Here is a 19,833-nt window from a genome sequence, read left to right as displayed (position 1 = left end):
GAAACCAAGACACCATTGGTGGATCAAATACCCACGTTGCGCAGATATTCATTCCTTACGGATCATAATGATTTCCATTCCTATCTCGAGATACTGAAGACTACCCAACAACCCAAGATGGCATCGTTGCCTAGCAACATGGAACCAATAGGTAGGGTGTAATTCCTGATGGAAGGAAACGTTCCTCTACACGAAGATAGGTAACACAGCAATGTTTCCCCGTCTACAGATCTCAAGCAATGAAGCATTAGGAAAAGTCTAGGTGTTTGTTAACCGGTTACATGCTTCTGGCCCAAGACATGACAGTGTTTGCATGATTCGAGTTTAGTGCAAACATCGGGCAGTTGAGAACACGTATTTGATCGATATGTGCTGACTTGTTCCGAGCAACAGGGAATTATAACTCTCGGCAACAAGGGACTATTTCTTTTAGGCTTTGGGGATCTATCTATCTATCTTTGTTCATCTACAAAATGTACCACGGATCATATCTAAACATATGACGTATACGATAAGGCTGCTCTGGAAATATTACAGGCTAAGGTAACATAATAGTGTGTTTGCAGCATGCGGCATGCATAGAAAATACGCATTTGCAAACATGTGTTCCACGTACAAGACGTGATAAGAGAGTACACACAGGTGTATGCTGACGACACCTGCTTGGGAGTAAAAATATTACTAAACGTTTTCAGTGCAAATGTATACAGTGTAAATATTAGTTATATATAGATCATCGTCTACTACTACTTCTCTTACTACTCTTACTACTACTACTCTTACTACTACTACTACTACTACTACTACTACTACTACTAGTAACAATAATATGCTGTTGTTGCTGTTTCTTCAACCATATTAGTACCACTACTACTACTACTACTACTACTACTACTACTATAATATTACTACCACTACTACTATTACTATTACTACCACCTCCACCACTACTACTACTACCACTATTACTACTACCTCCAACATCACTACTATTACTACGACTACTACTACTATAATATTACTACCACTACTATTACTACTACTACTACTATAATATTACTACTACCACTACTACTATTACTATCACTGCCATTACCATTACCACTACTACTAACACCACTAACACTAGTACCACTACCACTACCAATAGTCCTACCACTACAACTACTACTACTACTACCACTGCTACTACAACTACTACTACTACTACTACTACTACAGTCACTATTACTACTACCACTACTACTACTATTATTACTACTACCACTACTATTGCTACTACTACTACTAATACTACCACTACTACTTCTTCTACTACTACTACTACTACTACCACTACTATTGCTACTACTAATACTAATACTACCACTACTACTACTACTACTACTACTACTACTACTACTACTACTACTACTTCTACTTGCTACAGACGGCTTGGGGCGACACCAGCAGTCATATATTGATGCGTTTACAACACACTGCAGTTGCTGCAAAATGCACAAACTGATGTTACAATAACCCAATTATTCAGTAAAAATAGATAAATTCTACAAGAAAACGTACAACACTCTGTTTGCAGGAGGGGTGTATTTTCGGAAAATAATCGTGCGATTAACACTTTGTTATTCAGAATTAATAATTGAAAACTGTCTCCAGTGCCATTCCCTGCCTAGTTGTTGCAGCAGCCTGTCCTGACCATGGTTACGACTGGTCCGCTATGTGTGTGTGCATGGGAATGTTGACACGCCTCCGTGGAAGTTTTGGCTTTCTTAAAGACTCAAATGGGCATGCTGTTTTCGAAATAACATGAAACGAGTCTTTTCAGATTCAACATGGGGGACACAACTCTACCGTGCAGGACGTCACACATTGATACCAGAGAAACAAGGAGACAAAAGTTGTGCGCCATACTCCGATATCTAACTTCGGTGATCAGTGTAATGTATGTCCTTTTGTTCAACACTTTTCCAAACCATAGGATTACTTGTGAGGCGCTGATTGATTTGTGATCTGGACAAATTTATGTGTTATTTCAGCGTATGTTGTGGTGTTTTTTTCCAATGTGCATTTCATAACAATGGAAGCATTTGATAACATATGAAATATTGTTTTGATATTTCTATTGCAATGAATTATATCTTGTCATGTGCTATCAATTTAGATGGCTGCGTATATAAATAATCAGCTAATTCGAATTTTGAGGAAGGTAGCAGTTTTCGCAAAATGCGAGGTTATTTGGGATTTTATTTACCCGTCTATAGATGCATATGTTTGTATATTTGTTTTTGCTTTAAGTAAGCATCGGTTAGTTTCTTAGTTTCTCTGTATAATGGGTCGCTATAGGGCTGAAATAACGCCGATGCGACGTTAAATTTTAATTCACTCACTCACCGTTTAATGGACACGGCATTTTGACTCGTTCTGTGTCCACGTTTCGAAACGACTGGCCAAAACACCAATGTTGTGTTTTTCTGTTTGCATAATTATTGGCCCTCAACCATTGATCCCTGCTTCTAGTTTGGCTATCCAGGGCACATCGTCCACCACCATTGACCCCTGCTTCTAGTTTGGCTGTCCCGGGCACATCGTCCACAAACATTGATCCCTGCTTCTAGTTTGGCTGTCCCGGGCACATCGTCCACAAACATTGATCCCTGCTTCTAGTTTGGCTGTCCCGGGCACATCGTCCACAAACATTGATCCCTGCTTCTAGTTTGGCTGTCCCGGGCACATCGTCCACAAACATTGATCCCTGCTTCTAGTTTGGCTGACCCGGGCACATCGCCCACAAACATTGATCCCTGCTTCTAGTTTGGCTGTCCCGGGCACATCGTGCCACACTTCATATTAAAACAACATGGCTGCAAGAATGAAACCAATCCCCAAACCCAGTTCTCAGAACAGTTATGAGAACATAGAACTCTAGGACTACGTACAGGCGTTCCCCATAATTTAGTGAAAACAAACACCAATTGAAAATGTATGTGAGTTGTGCGTCTCTCATCACGTGCTATCCAGTCGACGATCTTAACCACATATCATGCTTATGTTGGCTAGAAATCGTCAACAGATGTCAGCACCTATTTCCGTTAGCTGCATATGTGTGCTCTCCAGAGGTGGATGTAAAAACCAGAAAAAGTGCTGTGGTCCAGATTGGTTGGTGGGTGATAGATTACTAAAATCTCTCGCACTGGACACGTGGAGATCTCCCACACGAGTTCCACACATGACACATAAAAATTGCACGTGCATCTCACAAAGGACACATCAATATCATCCACAAATATCTCACACAGTACACGTGGACCATTCACAAGTATTTCACACAGCATACAGAGATCACCCACGCGTATCTCACACACGGAGATCACCCACACTAGACACACGGAGCTCGCCGACACGTGTCACACAAGACACACAAAGATCACCAACACGTGTCAACCTACAAGACACACCGAGATAGCCCACTCGTGTCATACAAAATACACAGAGATCGCCAACACGTGTCACAAATATAACACACGGAGATCGCAAACAGGAGTCGCACGAAAGACACACAGATCGCCAACACTTGTGACACAAGACACAGAAATCGCCCACATGTGTCACACAAGACACACGGGGATCACCCACACGTGTCACATAAGACACACGGTGATCGCCAACATGTGCCTCATAAGACACACAGAGATCGCCAACACGAATCTCACACAAGACACACGGAGATCGCCAACATGTGCCTCATAAGACACACAGAGATCACAAACACGAATCTCACACAAGATACACGGAGAGCGCCAACATGTGTTACACACAAGACAAACGGAGGTCGCCCACACGTGTCATATAAGTGAGTGAGTGAGTATGGTTTTACGCCGCTATTAGCAATATTCCAGCAATATCGCGGTGGGGGACACCAAAAATGGGCTTCACACATTGTACCCGGCGTGACGAGCGAACGCTTTAACAACTAGACTACCCGACCGCCCCCGTCTCGTTGAAGACACACGGAGATCGCCAACACGGATCTCACAAAAGACACACGGAGATCGCCCACACCTATCACAGAAGACACACGGAGATCGCCCCCAGGAATCTCACACAAGACACACGGCGATCGCAAACACGAATCTCACAACACGAATCTCACACAAGACACACGGAGATCGCTCACACGTGTCACACAAAACACACAGAGATCGCACACACGTGTCACACAAGACACACAGAGACCGCCCACACGTGTCACACATACACGGAGAACCTACACAGAACACAATCACATTGAGGCTGCAACCTGCACAGATATCAAGATGTAACAAGCTCGTTTGAGTTACGAGCTGCGATGTTGCTGTTTGTAGAAGCGCAAAAACGACAAGCTTGTAATGGAAATATTTATTTCTGCATTGTCATCATGGACTAATTGTTTACAAATCGTACATATGTTCACAATAAACCCCGGGCCCTCCTGTCGTCACTCTTCATGGTGTAATGCCCCATCCTATTCTACCCTTCATGACATTGTATGGTGTATCGAACAGCAGACTTGAACATCATCTGATTGGATGCATTTGGAATGTGACGAATCAGCCGAAAAGTGGCAGTAATTCGGCGACATCACGGCGGATCTATTCCGGTGTTAGCGTAAAGCCCAACAGGATGTCGGTCGGGGATGTCTGGCCTTCAGCAATTTAACCATGCTTGTCGTAACGGGATTGGGTGGTCAGGACAATTTCCAACACCCATCGGCCTCTGGTCCTAATGACGCTATGATGCCTCCGGCGGCTGCAGACAGACACCCAGACAGATGTACACATGTCATTGGAAGCATAACAACGTCGTTAGGAACAGAGGCCGTGGGGTGTGGGATTAAGATACGTGATGTGACTCAGTCATCAGTAATATTATCGTATCCTCAGTAGCTATTCGGTACCGCCCAAACGGGACGTGGATTTCAAAGTTCTATATGCATTTGCCGAGAGCGTTGAATCCATACTTCCCATAGAGAGAGGCGCTAACCAGCCCGTGGGCTACGAACTCGATGGACTACGTAACCTGTACACAATGATGCAAAACCTTGAACCAAGGCTCACTTTTACCCCCCTCTCATTAAAATAGCATCGTCCAACATCAGTTCGTGCACATGCATCTGCTAAAACTATGGACACGATAGCAATGTAAGTAGGGTCTAACACAAGTTTGTTGTCTTTTCTCTAGATGTTTCTACAGTACACTTCAATGTCGGAATATGCTGCTACAGATAGTGAACTAAGCTTCTAAACAGTCACAACTATTTCCCGCCTGCATTTTCGGCCGCGATCTGTTTCCGGACTGTAATTAGAATATCTTCAGCACCGTTTTTAATCATCCTGTCAGCTAATTCTGTGCCTAACCTCTCGGCAGCCTGAAAGAGGCGGGGGTCGTTGCACCTCCCAGTAACAATGCAAGAGTACTGCTTCAAGTCGGAACTCTGCTCCTGAAACAAACACAATTTTAATTTGAGCATGATGCTTGCTTTCGACGTGGTAAAAGGAATCCCATGGGGTTCACACTATAATGTGACGTTACAGCAGGGGCTGTTCTATCCACAGGTCCATCGGTGTCCGCACAATTCTGTATGGGATCCAAAAGTAAAACGGGTGTGGCACACGTGTCCCAAATGTACTGATATGGAGAATTTTAGATGCCCCAGTGTATTTTACTACAAAAGCGATATTTATGGATACAGATACGGGTAAAAAAACGGTGTAAATGGCCAATTAGGCAACTGGGTCAGCTCTGCTCCCAAATATAAAGAAATAATCAATTAAGTTATAGTTTGCAGTTAAATAAGGATATCAACTTGAACTGGAATACAGAACATAAAGTGGTCAAATTCTGGAATCAATGACGATCGGATATATACTGCGTATGTTTACTAAGTATTTCATATACTAAGACGTCCCATTCTAATTCTGGAAATCTATTCGTCCAGACACTCTCCTTACTTTGGACAGTCTCGGTCAAAGGTAATTCCAAAATTGAACATGCTGTTTTTATGGGTACATACTAAGGAAGAAAAAATGAAAAAAAAAATATTCGAAAACTCAAAATTTAAAAACTATGTTGCCCTTTGGCAAGAATATTTCCCTTTTCTCAAAACTCAAGGTTTTTCTTTTGGAACTATATAAAGGTGTTTCTACAAGTATCATGACAAATAATTCAACTCTTTTTGACTTAATTCAACTAATTTGTGGCGTTATATAAATATATTTCGCACATGGGCGAGAATATTTACCTTTGCTCAAAACTCATGTTTTACTTTTGCAAATGCATAAAGGTGTTTCTACAAGTATCATGACACTTAATTCAACTCAATTTAACTTAGTCCAACTAATTTGTGGCGTTATCAAAATGTTTCACACGTGGGCGAAAAGGTTTATATATTTCCAAAAGAAAAACATGACTTTTGAGCAAAGGGAAATATTCTTGCCCATGGGCCGCTCTTCGCCCATGGGCAGGCCAATTGGCGACATAGTTTAGATTGTGAGTTTTCGAAACATTTTATTTTCATTTTTCTTCCTCAGTATGTACCCATGAAAACAGCATGTTGAATTTTGGAAATTCCTTTGACCGAGACTGTCAAAAGTAAGGATAGTTTCCTCATCAAATAGGTCTCCAGAAGAAAAATGAGACGTGTTTACTCAATAATTTACACAGTGATACTTGACTGCCTCACGTAGCTACATAAGTGCAACAATCTTGAACGCGACTTAATACCCCATTTCACCTCAGCTCACTTAAATTACTATCAAACCATCGTGACAGACACCAATAATTCTTAGTAGAGAAACTGTAGCCACCCATGCAAGGTTTGTTTTTTAAGTACCCCCCAACTACCACGTTCTGATGCAGTAACCATCAAGTCATATGTGAAGTGGTGGTGATGTGATTGAATTCTAAAATTATACATTCTCTCAGCCGTGTAGCTGTTCTCCTGTCCATAGTCACGCTTGCCAGTTATGGAACTGCAAGACGGTGTTTCTTTTGTCTAATTCGCTATTTGCAATTCCCTCTGTTGACTTTGTACCAAATGTTCCCGTGGTTTTTCTCAGGTTTTTATATAGCTGGAATCGTACAAAACCTTTTTCAGAGATGATTTTTCGGGTGATTGTGAAAATGGTTTTGTCGCATTTATTTTAGCAAAATAAGCAAAATCAGTATCGAAATTGTCTAACCCGTCGGGTTAGAGAACCACGTCTTGGAGATTTCAAAGATTCTTTTGTCATCTGCAATGATGTGGCCATTGGTAAAACCATGGTCAAACGCCGATTCCATTCCGGTGGCGGTCCAATCAGAATGCAGGATTCGAAAATATTCAGGTAGAATAGTCCTTACCTCAGTTCCGTCCTTGATTCCATTCGGTAGTCTTATAGTCTCCTCATCAAAGATGGCCTCCTTGCCGTCGGCGGTAAACACTGCCCCTTTTAGTGTTAGCTGAAAACATGTCGAAATCTGTCCGAGCTGAACATCACTTATACTAAACAATACATAACACAGCCATAACCGCTTACTCCCTGCTTCCGGTGGACACCCTACTTTCATTTAGACGAAATATGTGAGACTACAGTCAGAAGGCAATTAGGAACAGGCCACCCAGCAGCTAGCCAGACTGAGTCATGAGATAATTACGATGAATAATTAATATTGTATACTGAACAACAAAAGTTCCTGGGACATTGAATAAGATTTAATGCAAAGTTATGTTTTTTACCAAATCTGAAACAATTTCGGTTTGCAAGTGTTCAAATGGTTTAATTTGCCATACTGACTTCAGAAAATGCGTGATTTGCATGAACATGCCAAAATGTCAATTTACGAATCAATAGCGTGTGTGTCCATATCTTCGTCTCATGGAATGGACCAGGCGTCGCACAAAGTCCTGTGGGATATCTGTCCATATCTGCTGGAGCATGTTTCGAAGTTCCTGGAGTGTCTATGGAACACGTGGTTGACGTTGATTGCGCCGATCCATCCCATCCCACATGTGCTCGATTGGTGAGAGATCAGGGGAGCGAGCTGGCCAGGGGATGACATTCATGTTGTTTTATTGAAGAGAATCCTGAACAAGTCGAGCAATATTGGGCCGGGCGTTGTCATGTTGAAAGGTAATGCCTGGGTCATGACGACGCAAAAACGGTAGAACAAAAGGGCTGATGAACACGTCGCGATAGCGCTGTCAATTGAGATTCCCCTCTACCACTATCAAACGGGTCCTCTGTCTTGCTGTAATCACACCCCATACCATAACGCTGCCGCCCCCGAACCGATCTTCTTGTCACAATGATTGACGTAAAGTTCACCTCGACGTCCGTACACTCGAATCCGTCCATCGCTGTGGCTGAGGTGAAAACGAGACTCGTCAGTGAATATAACTTGTCCCCATTGCTTGGCCGCCCAGCGTAGACGCTGTCTGCACCACTGTAGACATGCTTGACGGTGGTTTCCTGTCAAATGGGACGTCTGGCGGGTCTTCTGGCGACAATCCCTGCACATCTGAGGCGACGACGTACGGTTTGTGAAGATATTCGTCGAAGGCCAGGGATTCTTCTTGCAGTCACTGTTGCTGGCTGGAATCGATTTCGTAGGTGTGTTTCTGTGGACGTTGAATTGTCGATCCTGCTTCAAGCATTCAAATGGCTCGCAGACGCTCATTTTCGGACAGGCGTGGCATTTCGTAATGTTGAATAATTGCGTAATTTGGTTGTTTTACTGAGTGGTTGTTGTCAGCACGATGTTAAACAATGCATATGGAATCCCGTTAACGCACATGTTTTTATACCCATTCTTGGGAAGTGAAATGCATGGGGCTTGCATAACAATCTACTTTTGCATGGAATGCATGCTTTTCTGGAGCAGTTGCTTTTTTGTGACTGACATGTACTTCAATACTGAAAACCAAACTTTGCTTGTTTGAAAAATACACTAAAATATTGGTGTCACAGGAACTTTTGTTGTTGAGTATATTTCAGAATTCTCATCTCTCTCAGATCCTGAACAGATAAAACTATGTTTAATAATTCATTATCTATATGATTGAAAATAGTACAAGCGCGATACAAATATCTATAGGTAGCAGACGTGTAATAATGATAATAATAATTCACTGCTAACCTTGTGTAAATATCATTCTACAGTGAATTTTGAAAATACTCGAGTCTAATAGGTCAATCAGAGATTAATAATCCCACAAACCACCTCTGCTACTATGACGGTCGCATTACTGGGGAATATATTACAGAAAATGTACTCAGTCAAGTCAACAGAAATTCTATTTATATCTCAAGAAGAGTTGAGTGATTTAATCAAAATAATGGTATTGTCAGTTAGGAGATTGGTAGATTTAACCGCTCCAAATTGATTATTTGCGCGTTCAGTTTTAAATATCAAAGTTAGCGCGGTTATATCTACAGGTGACCTAGCTTTACATTTAAAAAACAGTATGCTTATGCTCATTCTACCATGACTAAATAAAAAGCAAATTCTATTGGGTCCAAAGTTTATGAGCAGGTTGTCGATCTGAATTATGTAAACATCGACAGTAGCCGTTAAACAAAGTATGGCCCTGTATTTGCACATCGTACGCGTAATACTTCACTCGCCTATATGACCAGCATTGAAAGTGTGCAGAATAACTACGTGTAAGAAGACCAGGTGAAATTACCCCTGACCCTAACAGCAGCGCCAAATCAATTGCCCCTAAACATGAACTACTGACCTAACTGTCGATTGCATGTTTCCGGCCCAAAACATATTGTCACACATACTACGGTTATTGTAGTAACCGTATCTGTATTTCGCAAGCAACAGTTGTGCCTATGGCTATTTTAAAATGCCTACTGACAATGATTGAGTACCTGTTCTGTAACACTGGCTTCGGCCGTCATATCGGCTCTTCCGATCAGAGGTGGTTGTTATTAGAAACCTCTGACTGACCAATTAGAATCGAGTAATTTTCAAATTCATGGTGGAACAGATATTAATACAGTACCTACTTCTGTGAAGAAATCAATATGTACACGATTTATAGTATATTTCGTCTGACGATAAATCGTTGTCTGAAGGAATTTGAGAAAGCCACTTAACGAGCCGTGGTATGAACAAGTCTAGCTTCACGGAACGACTCAAATCAAACGGCATAGAGCCGCGTTAGCTCCACACCATCAATAGTTGGGCTTTGTTGTTTTCCTCTGCGCTCGCTGTGCTTTGTCATAACAAGGCATCGACTACCGTCGACATGATTGTTCTGTGTGTGCCCGACTCCAATAACTAAACACTAATCACGAAATCCCTTGTTACATTTCCGCCTCACCACATGTCGCTGAGTCAACGGAAAGATAATTCTGATTACGTGTTTTCTCATCTCCGGTTCATACTTACAACACCATCCTTAAGGATCGAATGGGCCCCAACAGGTTCGCTGCAACCGGCTTTCTGTCAAATATAATGAAATAGTTTGTCAGAGGCGTCAGGGAAGTATGCACGTGGTTGTATCTTTGTACAGAATATAAACCAATACTCAGGCTACACAATATTCGTGCTGTACGAGAACAATGAGACAGACTATTTCGTTTTTATGCAATTTAAGATCAATTATGACAGTTCGTTTCCTTTCCTTGTCTGGTCCAGACTCGATTATTTACAGACCGCCGTCATACAGCTGGAATATTGCTGAGTGCGGCGTTAAACAACAAACCAACCAACCAACCAACCTTTCAAGCCAAGCCTTGTTTGTGGCTTACGGAGAGGGGCGGACATGAGTATACATTGTTGGGGATCTTTACAGATGGATGTATTAGACAGCGCAATCTCAATGAAATTATTTTTTTCTCAAATTGTTATTGTTTAAATTTATGTTGTATCATTATAAATACCATGGCTATATTTATGTCCGAATCAAAACCAAACCAATCATGTTAACTTTGTAGATAAAACTCAGTCTTTAATCCTCCATTTCGCAAGTGCAGTATATTCACATGGCACAGGGGTAAATATTATGAAAAGAATCGAGGAAGGTTTGAATCAGTTTGGGGTCTAAAGATGACTACCTTTACATAACTAGAAATAGCAAGTCGATCAGAAATGCTTGCAATATATTGAAAAGCCTTTTCATGCCACCATGCGGGATAAATACGAAGAAGAGAACGTAAAATCACGTACAGAAAGCTGTGGCTTAATGTTAACAAGCATCTTCCCACACACCTCCTTGTACACCCGTACCATCAAACATCTCTATTTTACACACCTGTACCCTCATACACCTCTGTGTTATACACCTGTACCCTCATACACTTCTGTGTTATACACCTGTACCCTCATACACCTCTGTGTTATACACCTGTACCCTCATACACCTCTATTTTACACACCTGTACCCTCATACACCTCTGTGTTATACACCTGTACCCTCATACACTTCTGTGTTATACACCTGTACCCTCATACACCTCTGTGTTATACACCTGTACCCTCATACACCTCTGTGTTATACACCTGTACCCTCATACACCTCTGTGTTATACACCTGTACCCTCATACACCTCTGTGTTATACACCTGTACCCTCATACACCTCTGTGTTATACACCTGTACCCTCATACACCTCTGTGTTATACACCTGTACCCTCATACACCTCTGTGTTATACACCTGTACCCTCATACACCCCTGTGTTATACACCTGTACCCTCATACACCTCTGTGTTATACACCTGTACCCTCATACACCTCTGTGTTATACACCTGTACCCTCATACACCTCTGTGTTATACACCTGTACCCTCATACACCTCTGTGTTATACACCTGTACCCTCATACACCTCTGTGTTATACACCTGTACCCTCATACACCTCTGTGTTATACACCTGTACCCTCATGCGCATCTGTGTTATACACCTGTACCCTCATGCGCATCTGTGTTATACACCTGTACCCTCATACGCATCTGTGTTATACACCTGTACCCTCATACGCATCTGTGTTATACACCTGTACCCTCATACGCATCTGTGTTATACACCTGTACCCTCATACACCTCTGTGTTATACACCTGTACCCTCATACACCTCTGTGTTATACACCTGTACCCTCATACACCTCTGTGTTATACACCTGTACCCTCATACACCTCTGTGTTATACACCTGTACCCTCATGCGCATCTGTGTTATACACCTGTACCCTCATACACCTCTGTGTTATACACCTGTACCCTCATACGCATCTGTGTTATGCACCTGTACCCTCATACACCTCTGTGTTATACACCTGTACCCTCATGCACATCTGTGTTATACACCTGTACCCTCATACACCTCTGTGTTATACACCTGTACCCTCATGCGCATCTGTGTTATACACCTGTACCCTCATACACCTCTGTGTTATACACCTGTACCCTCATACACCTCTGTGTTATACACCTGTACCCTCATACACCTCTGTGTTATACACCTGTACCCTCATACACCTCTGTGTTATACACCTGTACCCTCATGCGCATCTGTGTTATACATCTGTACCCTCATACACCTCTGTGTTATACACCTGTACCCTCATGCGCATCTGTGTTATACACCTGTACCCTCATACGCATCTGTGTTATACACCTGTACCCTCATACGCATCTGTGTTATACACCTGTACCCTCATACACCTCTGTGTTATACACCTGTACCCTCATACACCTCTGTGTTATACACCTGTACCCTCATGCGCATCTGTGTTATACACCTGTACCCTCATACGCATCTGTGTTATACACCTGTACCCTCATACGCATCTGTGTTATACACCTGTACCCTCATACGCATCTGTGTTATACACCTGTACCCTCATACACCTCTGTGTTATACACTTGTACCCTCATGCGCATCTGTGTTATACACCTGTACCCTCATACACCTCTGTGTTATACACCTGTACCCTCATGCGCATCTGTGTTATACACCTGTACCCACATACGCATCTGTGTTATACACCTGTACCCACATACGCATCTATGTTATACACCTGTACCCTCATACGCATCTGTGTTATACACCTGTACCCTCATACGCATCTGTGTTATACACCTGTACCCTCATACGCATCTGTGTTATACACCTGCACCCTCCCACCCCACCCTATGTCATACACCTGCACCCTCCCATACCACCCTATGTTAAACACCTGCACCCTCCCATATCTCTCTATCTTATACACCTGCACCCTCCCATACCACCCTATGTTACACACCTGCAACCTCCCATACCATCCTATGTTATACACCTGCACCCTCCCATACCTCTCTATGTATACACCTGCACCCTCCCATACCACCCTATGTTATACACCTGCATCCTCCCATACCATCCTATGTTATACACCTGCACCCTCCTATACCACTCTATGTATACACCTGCACCCTCCCATACCACCCTGTGTTATACACCTGCACTCTCCCATACCACCCTATGTTATACACCTGCACCCTCCCACACCACCCTATGTTATACACCTGCATCCTCCCATACCATCCTATGTTATACACCTGCACCCTCCTATACCACTCTATGTATACACCTGCACCCTCCCATACCACCCTGTGTTATACACCTGCACTCTCCCATACCACCCTATGTTATACACCTGCACCCTCCCACACCACCCTATGTTATACACCTGCACCCTCCCATACCTCTCTATGTAAACACCTGCACTCTCCCACATCACCCTATATTCTATACCTGCACTTTCCCACACCACCCTATGTTATATACCTGCACTCTCCCACACCACCCTATGTTATACACCTGCACCCTCCCACACCACCCTATGCTATACACCTGCACCCTCCCATATCTCTCTATGTATACACCTGCACCCTCCCATACCACCCTATGAATACAACTGCATCCTCCCATACCTGTCTATGTATACACATGCACCCTCCCATACCACCCTATGTTATACACCTGCACCCTCCCACACCACCCTATGTTATACACCTGCACTCTCCCATACCATCATATATTATACACCTCCAGCTCCCATACCTCTCTATGAATACACCTGCACCCTTCCATACCTCTCTATGAATACAAAAGAGCCTCCCAAACCACTCTATGAATACACCTGCACCTTCCTATACCACTCTATGTTATACAACTGCGCCCTCCCATACCACTCTATGTATTCACCTGCACTCTCCCAACCCACTCTATGTTATACACCTGCACCCTTCCATATCACTCTATATATACACCTGCACCTCCCCATACCACTCTATGTATACACCTGCACCACCCCATAACACTCTATGTATACACCTGCACCTCCCCATGCCACTCTATGTATACACCTGCACCTCCCCATAACACTCTATGTACACACCTGCACCTTCCCATAACGCTCTATGTATACACCCGCACCTCCCCATAACACTCTATGTATGCACCTTCATCTTCCTATACCACTATTTGTATACACCTGCACTCTCCCATACCACTCTATATATTCACCAGGCCACTCCCATACCACTCTATGTATACACCTGTACCCTCCCATACGACCCTATGTATACAGCTTCTATGTAAACTTACGCCCCATCATAACACTGTCTACTCATACTTCAGCCCATCATAAGGCAATCTACGTATATTTGAGCAACATCATTACGCTTTTTCGGGCTCCATCAAACATCCACCTGTCTTCGGTCTCCATCATAACGCCATCTACTTATACTTGAACCCATCTTAACGCCATCTACGTATACTTGAACACATCATAACGCCATCTACGTATACCTGAACACATCATAACGCCATCTACTTATACTTGAACACATCATAACGCCATCTACTTATACCTGAACACATCATTTCGCCATCTACTTATACTTGAACCCATCATAACGCCATCTACGTATACTTGAACACATCATAACGCAATCTACGTATACTTGAACCTACCATAACGCCATCTACTTATTCTTGAACCGATCATAACGCCATCTACTTATACTTGAACACATCATAACGCCATCTACTTATACTTGAACACATCATAACGCCATCTACGTATACTTGAACACATCATAACGCCATCTACTTATACTTGAACCCATCATAACGCCATATTCTTATACTTGAACACATCATAACGCCATCTACTTATACTTGAACCGATCATAACGCCATCTACTTATACTTGAACACATCATAACGCCATCTTCTTATACTTGAACACATCAGAAGGCCATCTACTTATACTTGAACACATCATAACGCCATCTACTTATACTCGAACCCATCATAACGCCATCTACTTATACTTGAACACATCATAACGCCATCTACTTATACTTGAACACATCATAAGGCCATATTCTTATACTTGAACACATCATAACGCCATCTACTTATACTTGAACACATCATAAGGCCATATTCTTATACTTGAATACATCATAACGCCATCTACGTATACTTGAACACATCATAAGGCCATATTCTTATACTTGAATACATCATAACGCCATCTACTTATACTTGAACACATCATAACGCCACCTACTTATACTTGAACCCATCATAACGCCATCTACGTATACTTGAACACATCATAACGCCATCTACTTATACTTGAACACATCATAAGGCCATCTACTTATACTTGAACACATCATAACGCCATCTACTTATACTTGAACCGATCATTAGGCCATATTCTTATACTTGAACACATCATAACGCCATCTACTTATACTTGAACACATCATAACGCCATCTACCTATACTTGAACCCATCATAACGCCATCTACTTATACTTGAACCGATCATTAGGCCATATTCTTATACTTGAACACATCATAACGCCACCTACATATACTTGAACACATCATAACACCACCTACTTATACCATCTACTTAAACTCGAACCCATCATAACGTCATCTACTTATACTTGAACACATCATAACGCCATCTACGTATACTTGAACACATCATAACGCCATCTACTTATACTTGAACCGATCAAAACGCCATCTACTTATACTTGAACCGATCATAACGCCATCTACTTATACTTGAACCGATCATAACGCCATCTACGTATACTTGAACCCATCATAACGTCATCTACTTATACTTGAACACATCATAAGGCCATATTCTTATACGTGAACCCATCATAACGCAATCTACTTATACTTGAACCCATCATAACGCCATCTACGTATACCTGAACACATCATAACGCCATCTACTTATACTTGAACACATAATAACGCCATCTACTTATACCTGAACACATCATAATGCCATCTACTTATACTTGAACACATCATAACGCCATCTACGTATACTTGAACACATCATAACGCCATCTACGTATACCTGAACCCATCATAACGCCATCTACTTATACTTGAACACATAATAACGCCATCTACTTATACCTGAACACATCATAACGCCATCTACTTATACTTGAACACATCATAACGCCATCTACGTATACTTGAACCCATCATAACGCCATCTACGTATACCTGAACACATCATAACGCCATCTACGTATACTCGAACCCATCATAACGCCATCTACGTATACATGAACCCATCATAAGGCCATATTCTTATACGTGAACCCATCATAACGCCACCTAATTATACTCAAACTCATGATAACGCCACCTACTTATACCATCTATTTAAACTCGAACCCATCATAAGGCCATCTACTTATACTTGAACCCGTCATAAAGCCACCAAATTATACTTGAACCCATCATAACGCCATCTACTTATACTTGAACACATCATAATGCCATCTACGTATACTCGAACCCATCATAACGCCATCTACTTATACCATCTACTTAAACTCGAACCCATCATAAGGCCATCTACTTATACTTGAACCCGTCATAAAGCCACCTACTCATACTTGAACCTATCATAAAGCCACCTAATTATACTTGAACCCATCATAACGCCACCTTCTTATACAGTAACCCATCATAACGCCATCTACTTATACTTGAACCCATCATAACGCCATCTACTTATACTTGAACCCATCATAACGCCATCTACTTATACTTGAACCCATCATAACGCCATCTTCTTATACTTGAGCCAATCATAAAGCCACCTAATTATACTTGAACCCATGATAACGCCATCTACGTATACTTGAACCCACTATAACGCCACCTACTTATACTCGAACCCATCATAACGCCATCTGCTCATCTGCTACGATTACTTCTGCCACATCGCCACCAATCAGACGTACCAATCTCTTTTGGTAGGCCCTCTCTGCCACAACCCGGAGCGCCGTGTCTCTGTGATGAAGGTTGTCCAGGAGATTTAGTCCATCTACGTCGTTTGCTCGACATTCTACAGCTAGTGCGGCCTGACTCACAGCGTACATGCACTCTTCAGGGGACAGGATCTGAATATGAAGCAAACACTTAGCGTCTGTTTGAGATACGAACTGGAGCATCCGTTGGTGTGATGGACAAATATATACCAGATGTTGCACGGAGGAAAAATAGGCGTACGTTGGGTTGTTCGCCCAGGAACACGTAGTTCAGTCGGACCAAGAACAGGCAAACCGGTATCAGTATTCGTGGGCCGTCTTCTTCAGCCAGATCACAGCTTACCTGTTCAGCAGGTTACCCGTCCAAGCGCTTTTAACACGCTGCACCTTCTTCTGCGCGATAGGAATAAATCTTCAGTTCATAAAATTGCACTGCCATCTGCGTGAAACTCACTCGCCATCATCCGCATCTGACACACCTATGACGTATCTCCTACCTGTGCAGCGTGACAAAAAGTTATCCTCGATGGATCAACCTATGTCGCATGGACTTCCTATGACGTGTGATCAACCTATGTCGCATGGATTTCCTATGACGTGTGATCAACCTATGAAGCGGGACTCCCTTGTGACGTGCTCAAACTATGATGCATGACTCACCTGTGATGTTTGATCAAACTCTGATGCATGACTCCACCGTGATGTTTGATAAAACTATGATGTATGACTCACTCGTGATGTTTGGTGAAACTCTGATGTATGACTCACCTGTGATGTTTGATCAAACTCTGATGTATGACTCACCCGTGATGTTTGATAAAACTCTGATGCATGACTCCACCGTAATGTTTGATAAAACTATGATGTATGACTCACTCGTGATGTTTGATCAAACTCTGATGCATGACTCACATGTGATGTTTGATCAAACTATGATGCATGACTCACCTGTGATGTTTGATCAAACTATGATGTATGACTCACCTGTAATGTTTGATCAAACTGTGATGCATGACTCACATGTGATGTTTGATCAAACTATGATGCATGACTCACATGTGATGTTTGATCAAACTATGATGCATGACTCATGTGTGACGTTTGATCAACCATTGTGTGATACTGTGGCGAGGTCAAAGGCATCGGCCATCGTCTGACAGATATTACCCCCGCGTGACCCACCTGTGACGTTCGCTTCTCGTACTCCGCGCCCATCCTTTCAAGCGCCGCGGCAGCCAAACACAACCCATCATACTGACCGCTCTCGTCCAGCTTCTGCATACGCCCGTCTATGTTGCCGCGCTGACCGAGGTTAAGGTATTAACTGAGTATGAATCTCGTCTTAACTGAGGAAATATGTATGTATTTAAATGCCCCTAAAAACAAAAGCATATAAATAGTGTTTTAGGGAGACAGGGAGAGAGTTTTAGAGGGATGGAGAGATAGTTTTTATTGTTGAGTCATGTTGATGAAAAGTATACACACTTATGAAGAATTTAATTTGAAAATTAGTTTCATGTGTTTCGTGACACATACCGAAACAAGGTGAAAAAGAAAGAATACATTATCAGCATTATTATTGAAACACAGCGGCCCCGTGAACACTGGCACGGTGACATAGACTGAACCGCAAAAGAAACGTCACCATGGACAGATATAATATCTTGTCAATCTTGGCATGTGGTAGCAATTCAATAACGAATGAATGTTATCCGCTCTGGGTGGATTTTTATAGGGCAAGAAATGGGGGTACGCATGTGTATTTCAATTTGCACGGAACTCACGTGCATCGTGTTACCATGGCCGTTGCCGTGATGCGTTTGGGCGATCGGTTTTATTGTCATCTGCTTTGTTTTTTTATCATCAAATTTCATTTTCCGGACCAGGTAAAGTTAAATTTTAGAAACTTTGACAAAAATTACCAAGATAATCAAATGACAACTTTTCATGCAATGTTACATGGGTGACGTTTCTTTTGCGGTTCAGTACATATTCGTCGATATTGTTTTTATGCGTTTATCATATCGTTACAATTCAATCCCCGAACTCCATGAATACACAATGTGAATGTTGGTTTACATGTGTGTACACTGCATGTGGGTATCTACATTGAAGGATACAATATCATATATCTGTAAATGTGGGTAACTTCTCCTGATCTGGGCTGCACGTCTCAACGAGCTTGTTCCAATTACACTGTAAAGAGAAATATACAATGGAGAGCGGTCAGGTGTTGGTCCGTGCAGTGGTCAGTCGCATGGTAACTACATAACGCGGCTGTCAACGCTTCGCCTTCCAAAGTCAGAATTGGGAGATGCATTTCAGAGCTGGTTCGGACTTTTTATGTTTCAAAACAAACATTAGAAACTGAGATATAGCTGGTATGGGAGAGCGAGGTTTAGCTTTTGTGCTTTTTCTCCTGTGTTGATCTCAGTGCGAAAAGCCGTCCTTGCAAACGGTACACAGGTCCTGGCTCGCACTA

The 19,833-nt window shown here is 42.3% G+C and overlaps 1 protein-coding gene across 3 annotated transcripts in view; it reads right to left on the bottom strand.

The window, feature by feature from the left end:
* Positions 1-4,409: 4,409 nt before the first annotated feature.
* LOC139477684 (porphobilinogen deaminase-like) overlaps positions 4,410-19,833 on the bottom strand; it is a 91,272-nt gene continuing 75,848 nt past the window's right edge. For all 3 annotated transcript variants that reach the window (XM_071260062.1, XM_071260063.1, XM_071260064.1), the window contains 6 exons: positions 19,472-19,547; positions 18,534-18,653; positions 17,325-17,483; positions 10,420-10,473; positions 7,378-7,476; positions 4,410-5,476 (listed from right to left, as the gene is read on the bottom strand). In XM_071260062.1, the coding sequence (XP_071116163.1) occupies positions 5,291-5,476; positions 7,378-7,476; positions 10,420-10,473; positions 17,325-17,483; positions 18,534-18,653; positions 19,472-19,547 (694 nt within the window). In that variant the 3' untranslated portion in view covers positions 4,410-5,290. The remainder of the gene's footprint in view (positions 5,477-7,377; positions 7,477-10,419; positions 10,474-17,324; positions 17,484-18,533; positions 18,654-19,471; positions 19,548-19,833) is intronic.

This window comes from Haliotis cracherodii, unplaced genomic scaffold (genome assembly GCF_022045235.1).
Source record: "Haliotis cracherodii isolate W230 unplaced genomic scaffold, xgHalCrac1.p SCAF_34, whole genome shotgun sequence".
Taxonomy (NCBI): Eukaryota; Metazoa; Mollusca; class Gastropoda; order Lepetellida; family Haliotidae; genus Haliotis; species Haliotis cracherodii.
Note: the sequence above shows the minus strand (reverse complement) of the source record. Positions and strands in the feature narration are given on the sequence as shown.